This window comes from Paroedura picta, chromosome 8 (assembly GCF_049243985.1).
Source record: "Paroedura picta isolate Pp20150507F chromosome 8, Ppicta_v3.0, whole genome shotgun sequence".
Lineage (NCBI taxonomy): Eukaryota > Metazoa > Chordata > Lepidosauria > Squamata > Gekkonidae > Paroedura > Paroedura picta.
This window is the reverse complement of record NC_135376.1, coordinates 50139180-50152647: the sequence shown is the minus strand read 5'-3', so window position 1 is coordinate 50152647 and position 13468 is coordinate 50139180. Positions and strand designations below refer to the sequence as shown.

The 13468-nt window shown below is 45.0% G+C and overlaps 1 protein-coding gene across 3 annotated transcripts in view; it reads right to left on the bottom strand.

Annotated features, from left to right (window-relative positions):
- The window catches only part of MXI1 (MAX interactor 1, dimerization protein), an 80293-nt gene that overhangs the window by 50524 nt on the left and 16301 nt on the right, over positions 1-13468 (bottom strand). Inside the window, exons 1-2 of one of the 3 annotated variants that reach the window (XM_077349681.1) lie at positions 12657-13387; positions 11891-12023 (exon numbers count right to left, since the gene is read on the bottom strand). In XM_077349681.1, coding sequence (XP_077205796.1) covers positions 11891-12023; positions 12657-12729 — 206 coding nt within the window. In that variant the 5' untranslated portion in view covers positions 12730-13387. Of the gene's footprint in view, positions 1-11890; positions 12024-12472; positions 12615-12656; positions 13388-13468 lie in introns of those variants that run through there. The other 2 variants (XM_077349682.1, XM_077349680.1) reach the window with 2 other exon arrangements.

Below are 13468 nucleotides of genomic sequence, written 5' to 3'. Positions count from 1 at the left end.
TCAGTGATCTCCATTTTCTACTTGTTCACTATCAAACTTACCCCACAGTTGTGAAACCCAAGTCAAAGCCTGTACAGTCACTGTTATAAGATGTTCTCAGGGCAAAGGCTTGCAGATTAAAACAAACCTAGTTCTCCAGAATCATAAGGGTCCCCTGATTTGGTAGAAAAGGTCTGTTACAGTAGGCGGGGCTGATATTCCCCTCAAAATGTAGTTGTACTTACTGCCTTTCCCACTTCCCTTTAGGGTTATAGCAGCATATTACTGTAGTAATAGTCTGTCAGAATATCTGTAAGGGGTACAAGGTCTGCTGATCACCAGAGATAGACCTAACCACCAGGTAGAATTAAATCACCCTGCCACACTACCTGGCAGAGCTACCCTTCAAGCTATCAGTCTTTTAATGAGCCAGAGCTGAACTATGACTGCGCTCTACCTGAAGCAGACTTGAACTGAACTCCTTCCTTCCAAGTTTCCATTCCTCCCCCCAAAGAAAGGGGGCTGGGGGCTGAAGCAGTATGCTGAGTGGCTGTTTTTCCCTTCAGGGGCAGGACAGCCTCCTGACCATCATAACCACCCTTACTAAAGCAGGTAAAACACTCATAACACCTTTTGCCTCCCGCACTCAGAAGACTGCAGAAAGACTTCCAATGTAGTTCTATACAAGGACGGAATGGTATTCATGTAATGCCTGTATTATCTCCCCAAATAGATAAATCCCACCATGTGAGACGCCTGAATGGGAAAGGAAAAGGTATAGAAGCTGGGATAACTATACAGCTCAAATTCTCTCAAATTCATAACTCACATCATGAGCGGAGCCCACTTGCTGGTTGTTGCTATAGTTGAACTCTACATATTGTCCTTGAGTTTCTATCAGCTATTTGAGGACAGTCCTCAAACAGCAGTGGTAGCCCAGAAGGACCCCATTTCCTGTGCAGTAGAGCTACATATGCTTTTTCCTACTAAATGAATTACTTTACATTTATCACTATTGAAATTCATTTTAGCCCAGTTTTCTAGCCTGTCAAGATCATTTTGTATTCTGATTTTGTCTTCTGGTATGTTTGCTACCCCTCTGGTATGGTTGCTACCCCTCCTTTGTTCCTTCCCTTGTCATATTCTACATATGTATGAAGTCAGGGTGACAGAATATAAGCATGACTGCTTGTTCTGCTTCCATACATGGACTCCAGTGCTGTTGCTATGTTTTCAGTGCCTTTGCGTTGGTCTGATTTGCAATTTCTTTTCTCTGCAGAGGCAGCATAGGCTACTGATTAACTACACTGGCACTGCAGTAGCAATGTACTGGTATCCAAGCCTTAGGACCAAGTTGTAGGAAGTTTCCTGCATTCTGGTGGAAAGATGTTGGGCTGTCTTCCCGCTATGCAAATTATTGAAAAATCCTGAGCAAAGTATAAAAGTGTAAACAAAGACGGAATGTACCTTGGCCATTAAAAAAAATTGCACTGTTCTATGTATATTCTGTTAAGGATAGATCACATCTAAGAACATGGTCCCTGGTGGTCACATGCAATAAGATAAAGGTATATTGGGAATAAGAGGAGAAGGCAATAGAACCAACTCTTCAGACTTAAGGGAATTCTGTTCTACCATTTTGACATTGTCCTGACAGATGCCTAAAATGTCTGCCTGAATTCACTGGTATCTCACAGCTGCAACCAATTCCACTTCTTGGGTTGGCCCCATCTTTGGTTGTTAGGATGTTAGTCTTTCAGTATGTGTTTGGAGATAAATTGCTGTTAATAAAGAAATGCATCTATGACAAGGACATTATTTTATATGCTGATCTTCAGGCAGAGCCTCTTGTGGCGCAGAGTGGTAAGGCAGCGACATGCTGTCTGAAGCTGTCTGTCCATGAGGCTGGGAGTTCGATCCCAGCAGCCGGCTCAAGGTTGACTCAGACTTCCAATGGTCGTTAAAATGAGTACCCAGCTTGCTGCTGGGGGGTAAACGGAAATGACTGGGGAAGGGGCTAGCAAACAACCTTGTATTGAGTCTGTCATGAAAATGCTGGAGGGCGTCACCCCAAGGGTCAGACATGACCCAGTGCTTGCACAGGGGATACCTTTACCTTTAATCTTCAGGCACTGTAAAATACTACATTTTTACTACTGAATAAAACTAAAGAAAAAAACTATAATCTTGCCTATGTCCCTATGAAAACTAAGCTGCATGTCAAACAGCAGTATTAAAAAATAGAAAGAAAATATCACAGTGCTGTGAACTTATGCATTGAAAATCTTGGAGCTATCCGTATGTCTCACCAAGGCTTTATTGTCATTATTATTAAGTTTATTTACGTATATTGCAGGAACTACCACCCATCTCCTTTCCTGGCAACTCCATTAACCCGAAGACATGCAAAGGATTGAATTCCTATGTTATAATCAAGGCAGTCATCAAGGTTGGCGCCGAGAGAACAAAGTTTGGCCCACCGCTGGGAACAAAATTAAAACAGCAGGCTCTCCCTATTTCTCACACACAGGAGACTCTTTATTACTTATCTCCCTTCCATCAAACACCACAATTGAAAAGGGTCACCATCTTTTCGGGGAGCTAATAGTAATAATAATAGCTTAAACACCAGGGTTGTTCCTGTAACAAACCATGGTTTGTCATTATACACAAAGAAGGCCAACACATGAGACCAAACCTACATAACTATAGTTACACAATTATAGCTCAGGCAAGTCGTGTCAATTCTGGAACCTCTTGATTCCCATTTTATGTTTTTTTACACCAGGACTTTGTTTAACCATCATAGGTGTCTATATAGTCATGATAAGGAAATGAAGAAAATGCCTATAAAGGTGGTAGAACATGTGTAAAAATGCCATGCTGAAACATTCAAATTATGATATACTAGATTTTAAGCCCATTTTACTGTAGATAAAATGGGCGCTAGATGGCATTGGCACGGGGCAAGGGTAGGCCTGGCTGGCGTAGCACAGGGCAGCACAGGGCCGCAGGAGGCTTGCCCCCCTTCCCCACGGCGGAGCGCAGAAGGTGTTGGGGAGGGCCGGGGCTACATGGAGGGGAAGCGGCGTACCTTTTGTCGGCTTCGGCTCCTGATCTGGCAGGCTTCTGAACGCCGTAGTCCGGGCGGAGGTGAGGCGGGCAGCGACGCTGCGAGGCGGCTCCGCCCGGCGGCAGAAAGCTTCCGGCCCCCCCCCACCCACCGACGCTCCCGAGGCTCTCTGGAGCCTTCTGCCGCCGGGCGGAGCGGGCTCACAGCGTCTACGACGCTGTGAGCCCGCTGCGGCCGGCGGCAGAAGGCTTCCCGTCCCCCCCCACCCATCCAGCCCCCCGAGGCTCTCTGGAGCCTTCTGCCGCGGGCCGCAGCGGGCTCACAGCATCTACGACGCTGTGAGCCCGCTACGGCCCGCGGCAGAAGGCTTCCCGTCCCCCCCCCACCCATCCACCCCCCCGAGGCTCTCTGGAGCCTTCTGCCGCGGGCCGCAGCGGGCTCACAGCGTCTACGACGCTGTGAGCCCGCTACGGCCCGCGGCAGAAGGCTTCCCGTCCCCCCCCCCACCCATCCACCCCCCCGAGGCTCTCTGGAGCCTTCTGCCGCGGGCCGCAGCGGGCTCACAGCGTCTACGACGCTGTGAGCCCGCTACGGCCCGCGGCAGAAGGCTTCCCGTCCCCCCCCCCACCCATCCACCCCCCCGAGGCTCTCTGGAGCCTTCTGCCGCGGGCCGCAGCGGGCTCACAGCGTCTACGACGCTGTGAGCCCGCTACGGCCCGCGGCAGAAGGCTTCCCGTCCCCCCCCCACCCATCCACCCCCCCGAGGCTCTCTGGAGCCTTCTGCCGCGGGCCGCAGCGGGCTCACAGCATCTACGACGCTGTGAGCCCGCTACGGCCCGCGGCAGAAGGCTTCCCGTCCCCCCCCCACCCATCCACCCCCCCGAGGCTCTCTGGAGCCTTCTGCCGCGGGCCGCAGCGGGCTCACAGCGTCTACGACGCTGTGAGCCCGCTACGGCCCGTGGCGCCACGGGCTGTTTACAGATGCTGATGATGCAGAAAATCATGGCAGTTTTATCAAGTACTAGCTGATTACACATGCACAGACCAATTATTGGATAAAACTATGGGGTACAGCAAAGCTATCACTTAAATTTAAACTAGATTCAACACACTGCTTAAATTCTCTATGGTAAACACAGCTTTGCCCAATTTTTTGTTTCGTTTGGCATACCCCTAGTAATCATTATTGGTCCTCCTCTTACAGTGTTGGTTATGTGTTATTACTGAATTAATGTATAATTTTTAATGTTTTAATGGTTCAAATATGTTGATGTTTTTTATGGATGCTGCCTTGGGAACCATGATAGGGTGAAAAAGCAGCATAGTGCTACATATAGTTATGTTCATCTCAAGTCCAACAAATCCAAGAGAACAAATGTATGAATCCATATGTTTAGATAAGTATCTTAATTTTTATACCTGGGGCCAGCACACCTGAGCAACTTGTTATCACATGATTTCTGCCATATGGCCAGACTTCTTCCAAGGTAAGCTTGCTGGGGGAGGGAGGAAGGAAAAGCTGAGATCTACTGTTGTGTAACAATTAGAATATAAGACTAAAATCTGGGAGACCCAGGTTCAAATTTTCAGTCTGCCATGGAAGCTAGCTCAGTGATTTTGGGCCAGTCATGCTCCTCAGCCTAATCTACCTGTTGTGGGAATAAAATGGGGGACAGGACAATGATCTAAGTGGCCTTGATTGGGAAAAAGGATAGGATATAAATGAAGTAAATAAAGATGAAGGAGCAGCTAGAAGAAAAGTTGGCTGGTGAATAGGAAGGACAGAAAGAGGAGAAGATACAGGGCAGCAAGGGAAAGGAAGGAATAAATAGGGTGGAGCAGGGAATGCCAAGGGAAATGTCCCTCTCAGGTCCCTGCAGGTTCTCATTTTATAATCATCTGTTTTCTCTCTTGAGCTAACATGCACCAAAAATAAGTCTTCACATCATAATCTTTAATATAATATATGATCAACAGAGAGAATGGCAGGCTGAAGTTTTCATGGTGAGTTTCATGGTGAATGTGAAACTTGAATCTGGTTCTCCCTGGTCTCATTCCAACCCTTGCCTACACCAACAATCTAGGGCCAAACTACACATAGCAGTGTCAATTTTATACACTGAATTGCTTTTCAGGTGATGTTGGCACATCAAGTTTATTTCCAGTTTCTTGCCTCCCCGCTTTCAGTAGGTTCACCCCTATTCCCTAGACAGGTGATAGTTCTGGAGAGAAGCAGTAATTGAGGAAGGGCTGCAGCAGTGAAAAAGGCAAATCCTATGTTAAGAATTATTAGGAAAGGGATTGAAAATAAAACAGACGATATTACAATGCCCCTGTATAGATCTATGGTGCAACCTTATTTGGAATACTGTAAGCAGTTTTGGTCACCAGTTCTTTCTAAAAGGACTTTGCAAAGATGGAGAAAATACAGAGGAAGGCAACCAAAATGTTGAGGGGGTTGGAGCACCTTCCTCATGAGGAAAGGCTGAAGAGTTTTGGATTTTTCAGTTTAAAAAAGGGATAACGAAGGGGGGGCATAGTAGAGGTTTATACATTTATACATGGGGTGGAAGAACCTCTTGTGGCGCAGAGTGGTAAGGCAGCCGCCTGAAAGCTTTGCCCATGAGGTTGGGAGTTCAATCCCAGCAGCCGGCTCAAGGTTGACTCAGCCTTCCATCCTTCCGAGGTCGGTAAAATGAGTACCCAGCTTGCTGGGGGGTAAACGGTAATGGCTGGGGAAAGCACTGGCAAACCACCCTGTATTGAGTCTGCCATGAAAACGCTAGAGGGCGTCACCCCAAGGGTCAGACATAAGTAATAAGCTTCCTTATAATAAAGGGGGTGGTCTAGTAATAAAGGAGCCAATCTATTAGGGAGCTGTGAAGGATTCTCCCACAGGATAGCTCTCTGACTAAATTAATTTTATATTTTTTCTTGTAATAAGATCTCATAAGATCAGACTCACTGGAATAGGAGTCATACATAGTAGGCATGATTACCTACCAAATCATGCTGCTGCAGCCCATTTGCACTTTCTAAGAAATGCAGGAAATCCATCTCTGGCAGCAGATAACTGGGGGTGGCTCCCACAGCAGGTTTTCCCCAATTGGCTCGATAGCCACTATCATACCACATGCAGAAGTCCCAGAGTGATCTGCAGTCTGCCTCAGTAAAACCCTGAAGGAGGTCATTTCAGAACACTCAAAGCACCAAGAAGTGTTGCATCGCAGTACATTCCAAAGGGTGGATCTCAGCCAAACCACTTTCTGTAAGCCAGTAAATGGCTCCACAGTTCTCCAGAGGCTCTTAGGTTAGAATCAGTCCCTAAACCTCTAAATAGATAGAAAGTAATCGTGCTAGATAACCAAAATATTCTGTCCATCTAGTTAGCAGTAGCTGAAACCTGAATAAATTTAAGCAGGCTTTCATCTGGATTCAAAACCAGAAAAAGGAGCCAAGAGATATTTCTACAGCGCATACCATTCCTATTTTCTGGGCCAACACGATGAACAATACCCATGCCAAAGTGAGCAACCCAAGCAGCCCAGTTCTGTAAGAACACATGGCCTGTTGCAAGGCCTCTCCTTTGCTACAGGCAGCTGCAATAAGAGTTCAAGCAGAACAAGTATTCTATATAGTACACACCTCGCACGTGTAATTAAATACCTCTATGCACAAATATTTGCACTTGCTAGACATTACTAAATGCTGGCCACTGAATTGTGGCCCGCAGTGAACACTGTACAGAGAAAGACATCAACTATGCTAACCATTTTAAGAAGTTTGTGCTTTTCTTATGTTACTATAGCTCTGATAAAGCTAGAAGGTCAGAAGGGTGCATTGTTGAAATCAGGCCTGGCCCAACATAAACTGGCCTGGTGCCAGCAATGCACCTGTCCCCACACAAATGGGATTACAGCAATTACTCAACAATCACCGTTGGTCTGCTATGCAAAGACTCCTAGTCTGTATACCAGGCATTCAGAAAGCGCTCCACAGAATGGCGGTGTGCAAACAGAAAAGACATCTGCAGTATTGCACCATATGCAGACATGCCCTAAGAGCTAATTCTCAGTTTACTTAACACACGAGTGCAAAAAAAAGAAGTTAAAATGGAAAAACATCAGTTGTGAGCGTGTCAGATTTCCCTGCATTACACACATTAACCGGGGACTGGAAAATAATTGGGCTTCCATGTTTATGGCATAGAAATTCAGCACCTGAAATCCAGCACCTGAAATCACAACTCTGTTACACTTGTATTTTGCCACTGTAGTAATAAAGGTAACACAGTTTCAAGTATGGCTGGGGAATCCTTATTTTAGTCGATGTATAATTCTTTATTCCACTTCATTAATTTTATTCTGCAGCTGCAATTTTCTTATTGTGATCACCGGTTTATACTGTGACATATATATATACTAGGGGCCAAGCCCTTTGCAAAAGTGGCAATTTTGGAGAATATATAAAGGAGTATAATAGTATACCTATAGTATGTATCTTCTGTGTCACTTCATGGAAGTTATTTTCTTTATCTTCAGCTGTTTTAGTACCATTGTTAAAAACTTGATAAGGTGTCTTCTGTGGTCCCAGTCAATCAGGGATCACAGATTGAACATGATGTTGTCACAGAGCTTTGTAGAAAATTGGACCGAATATGCAATGATTTCATGGAGGGGTAAATTAAACCATTATTGCTCTCACTCTGAAAGATGGCAAGGAGAGTGAAAGAATGTACATCCATTTCTTATGCTAACAGATGAATATTCCACATCTTTTAGCACTAGGCAGTTTCATAGCTTGCCAGTGTTGTGCAATCATTACAGCTCTAATTGTGCATAGTTACACGTGACAAGTTGGATAGAATGTGGATGGGGTATGCATTTGGATAAGATGCTCATCACATTATTTCAATGGGTTCACATGATATATCCTAACTAACTGACTGCAAACAAATGGATAGGGATGGTGGCACATGAGCCCAATTGCCTCACTCATGGATTTCTTCAGTTCACCTTACCACCACAGATAGCCACATACTTCCAGATTGTTTGGGAACCTTTTATACAGAGATGTAAAATAGTGCTAAGGGGGAGCACATTTTGCAAATCAATAAAATATTCATATAACGTACATATTTTAGCTCAGCACTGAAACCACTCACTGTCAGGCCATGAACATCTGATGACAGTGTGCCTGGAAATATATAAAATAGGATTATTTTCCATCTTTTATATCATGTATCAGTCATGTTAAATTTCATAACTAGCAAAAAACATGTCCAATACAGGAGCACTACCGGATTTTTTTTAGATCTACTTTTTGGGAAAAAAATAGAATGGCAGAGTGCCAAATATTGCACATTGCCATTCAGCGACTGATTCATACATCAGTATAAAAGGTTTCCTTTTCGTTCTTTGTCTGGCAGTGCCATAATGCATTTTTGCCATTTTTATAACCATTAGTCCATGAAAATGTTTTATATAAAATAGTTTTACTCCTCAACAAGCTTTACCAATATATATATATATATATTTCCAAACATATACAGCAAACCTCCAAATTCTGGAGATGCTTCTCCTAGGCCAATACTCCCTTGACATTTTATGCTTTAAAAACAAAAACTGCAATATTTATCTATTGTAGACAAATGAAATGTTCCCTATAGTCAAAGGGAAGATCTAGGCCTTGTTTTTAAAAAATCTACTTCTTCAAAGGAAATTGAGTTTCTACATCAACAAGCCCAAATTCTGGGCTCGCAGCACCATGTTTGTATAAATATGCAAATGCATCATTTCTTCCAAAGGCAATGTTTCAGCTTCTGTTTAATTCAGAATAATTTCTTAAGAATAGGTCTGGTACAGGATGAAGAATGATAGGAATCATGACCTTCAGAGGGTAGCAGCATAAAGTAGCAATGAATAGGGGGAGAAGCAAACCAGAACTGGGGAACAGTTGATTCCCAAACACTGAATGCAGCAGGTTTCCGCTCTATCTATTCAGATCAGGTCTTTCAAAAGAATGGTATAGACATCACAAGCCTATTTCTAGTTTCCAGCATAAGCTGGACATTTGTTTATGAACCTTTTATGAAACTAGTCAGACAGTAGTCTTATGCAACAATCTAAACTTCATCTACTTTATTATATGTCAGAAAGGTATCTGTGCCTAAACAAGGAGTTTGGGGCTCTATTCCTAAAAACTATCGAAACAGTTTAGGGTCATGGACAACCAACCAGTGCTCGTAGAATACATTGTCGACATGCAAGACGAAAAGAGCCACTGAGAGCCAAGCAGGTATTTTAAACTGTGGTTATAATGGAACAAAATAAGCATCCTTTCATAAGAAGCACACCCAATCCTATCCACAATGAGCAAATGCTAAAATTTAATTATTTTATCCTGTTGTATTATGTGAACTGTTTTAGGCAGGTCTCTGAAGAGGCAGCATATAAATGTTTTACATTTTGTAAAAAATCTACTTCCACCATACAGAACAGGCAGTTTAACAGATTCAAGTATCTCCATCAGCGTACCCTGCAAAAACCAATACGAAGCTGCAAGTTTAGCCTTCTGCAGGTTACTCCCCGAAGCTACAAAATATTCCCTCTATCCCAAGGAGCCCTTCTGATATTTTTTCAGCAGCAAATTTGTTCACAACCTTATTCATGTCTTGCCAATTAGATCATTAGTTTGTCTATCACTGCAGCTTGGTACTCACCACATGAGGAACATAAAAGATTGTTCTGTATTACACTATTAAAGGAAAACTGAATGACAAACTAGGTGCGCCATGTTTGTTTTTCATGTGCAATCTCTAAAGAAGAGGCAAGGTAAGTGTGTGTCACCGCAAGCACTTTTCTTCCAGTCTGGTTGAATTCTGGTATCAAAGGCAGGCTGCAACTGACAAAGTGGAGACAATTTGGAACAATGGGGAAGGAGTCCACATACACATTTTGTTGTGAAAGTTAGATGTATCCCTTCTCTTCTCCTACTACGTCCTTTTAGATCAGTACATGAAATACAAATACAGCATTTCATTTTGCATCCAGTTTTCCCCTTTGTTAGCACCCACTTACATTGATGATATGATCACAAGGGAGTTTCTTCTGTTGAGACTACTGTAAGGGGTGGGGGAACATGTGATGAATGGGACATTTTTGTCTAATCACCACGGCCATCCACATTCTATCCAAGAGCTAACCTATGCCTTATGGAGCAGATCTGGAAACACAGTGACACACGTATACTTTAACGCTACAACAGCCAAGGAGGCTTCTACTCAGATTTTCACCCTTCTGTCTTTTTCCTAAAGCACATTAAACCATTTTCCTCATTGCCTCAGTAAATCAGTCTAACTCCATTTTCTTCACTTCTTCCATCTTAAATTTCTCCTTCCTTCCTACTCTGCTTTAGCATGCAGTGTTATTGACAAAACATCCATGGCATGGTTCACTTCTATCCCAATCAGGGTGCTACTGGCAAAACTATTTTTGATGGTCAAATCTGGATAATCTACTGTTAATTTGATACAACATTTACCTAAAATGGCACCAACCCGGGAAGTTTGTATGGTATTGTGAAAGAGATACGACTAAATTGGAAGGTATCATTTGATTTTAGTAAGTTTTATCATGCAGGGATTATCAAGGAACTTCACACCCATCCTTTCCAAGGAATAAACACTGCCTTCCAGGGTAGATTTGAAGGTGAAGGTTCACCAGAAGTTGTGACATTCTCTTATGTGGGGAGAACGCCATAGCTAAAAACTAGACTGCAAGTTTAATATTCTGCATAAGACTATCTATAAAACTCCCAAATATTTCTCTTTAGCCTTGGCATCTTGTACTATCCTACTCCTGCCAGTTTGCAAACTAGCTTGGTTTGCATAAAACATTATACCTATCACATGAAAAATACAGAGCAAGACTTTATATTATAGCTAGCAGAAAAGCCCATTGTGAAAAAAGTAACATGGGCTCTAGGCAGCCCACAGTCCCTTTCAATATTCCCTCCCAGTCTGTGAAGGTGAGGGGGGAGGGAGCATGGGTGGGCAGTCCTTTTAAAGGCTCCTGGCCTTGGTGGGGAGCCTTTAAAACTAGACAATGCACACCCTGCACATTACAGCTGACAAGGGTGTAGTCCGCACAAGGCTTTTTACCCACTCCCAGATCTACTAAATCACTGCAGTCTACACTGAATTTGATTTCCATTTTGATTCTGGGCACTTTAAATTTTCCCTCTGCAACATGCATGATTGATTTGTGGTGACCCTACCTTTCCCCCGCGATATCCTGGAGTGGATATAAGCCTCAATATTTCAAAAACTGTCAAGAGTAAATGTGCAGATATTTGCTTTTTTCTAGTTAATTCACTGCTCTGTGCCTTGGAGCAAAGCAGATTTCCCTGACAGGCCAGGGCATCAGTTCAAAGACTTCCAGGTTCCCGGTTGCAAGGCTTCCCTTAAAGTGACTATGCTCCAGAAGCCCTAACTTCTCTCAGTAGAAATTTGCCTCTTGCTATTTCCCTCACCTCTGCTGTCTCTCATCCTCTCCTTCCCCACCCCCTGTTCAAGAAAAGAAAGAGGGGCGCAATTAGCACCCCTCCCCATTCTGAGCTTCCGCAATCAAGTGCAGAACACTTCTGTTTCAACTGGGGGGGGGGGGGTGGAATAGAGGAAGACCCGAGTTCAAATAATCTGAATTCAGCAGGATTCACATCGGAAAAAACAAAATAAGTGCAGAATCAGCCTCTGGCAGCCTAGCTGTACCCCATATGCACAATGAACTATTTTGGTGCAGCTTTGCAGTTCCCTTTTGGGACCCTTGTAGGCTGTACCTGTTAGCAGTGCCTGTACTGCTACCTCCACTGCTATGCTTCCTCGCCCGGCTCAGCCTCTGTGGTGGCTTTGGGTCCTGCGGTCCAACGTTCGGCATGGAAGGGAAGGTCGAAGCATAACCATGTTCACACTCTGCACACCAAAAGGGGAAGCAAAGGATCAGTCAGCAAGAAACAAAAAAGGATTCCAAAGTCATACAGCCTAAGGGGAAACATTCTGACATCACCTTCAAGGAACACTCATGACTTCAAAGAGCTCAGTGTACAGGCACTTTCACACACACTACATAACGCACTTTCGGTCCACTTCCAATTGGTGATTGGATTTTGCTGTGTGCAATGGCAAATTTCACTGGCAAACAATGGTCACTGACGTGATTCCAAACTGCATAATTCAGCATGTGTGAAAACATCCCAGGAGACACCAGAGCACAAGGGCAACTGCAGAGGGAAGCCATCTGTTTCAAGAAAGAAGCGAAATGCTTGCAACTCTACAATGAGCACCTAATCCTGGACCCAGATCTCAGGAAAGAGACAGACCAAGGCTGAAATTGTTAAGGCACTTTCCCCATTTGCACTTACCCAAGGGATTTCCGTCAGAACAGCTCCCTATGGTCTTCGCTGCAACTCCCTCCCCTCCATTTGCCTGCAGCTCCCTTTCCCCAAGTCCTCCCCCAACACCATATCCCTTCAGCAGGAATCCTTCACCTCCATCCTCCCTTGGGGAGGCCTCGCTTCAACGGCAACCCTTCCTCAACCCAGTTACCTCTCTCTCTGCGCTCCAGATATTCAGCTGCCTCCAGAAGGCGCTGGATGTTGATCACTTCTACCCGCTCCATAGCCCTCGGATGGGGGAGGCCTCCTCAGCGCCCCAGACCTTCCGCAGAGCCACCGGTCGAGGCTTTCTTCTTACCCTGGCAAGGGACTTTTTTGAGAAGGACGCTGACCCCAAAGATGAGCCCCCCACTTTCTTTCAGGGGTGGAGCAGAGCCAAACAAAACAGGATAGCAAACAGGAAGTCTGCGGATGCCTGTGCTGCGTCTTTCAAGAAGTTATCCAGTGCCGGGGGAGGGGACTGGTATATCTAACAACTCCGTCCCCTGAATCCTAGCCACATGCTGCCTGGACCGTCCGCCTCGGGATTGTCCCCTGTCCTTTGGGCTTCATCTCCTTGTCCTTAACCCAGATCTGTAGCCCTGATTCGCACCACCACCCCGCCTCCGGTCCTTAACCCGTGAGCATTACCACCGACTGTGCGCCCCGCACCCTTCCTCCTGCAACCCAGGCACCAACAGTTCTCCCTCTCCCACTTGTCCGGGATCTTATTCCTCTAGTGCCGCATCCTGCCTTCCGCGATCCTACACTTTTCTTCTGAACCGAGTCGGGACTGCCCCTGCAGCCATGGTCTAAACCCTCTCCCGGAGATCTGGCCGTTTTCCCCGCCTCCTGCAGCAGACACTGTCGGTCTCTGCCTTGTCCACAGTTTGTTTACCTCTTCTTAGAAATCATGGGAAGGGGGAGGGGACATACACGAGACTTTGTCCCGAGGCCACTTGGGAAATGTAGTCCGCTGCTCCC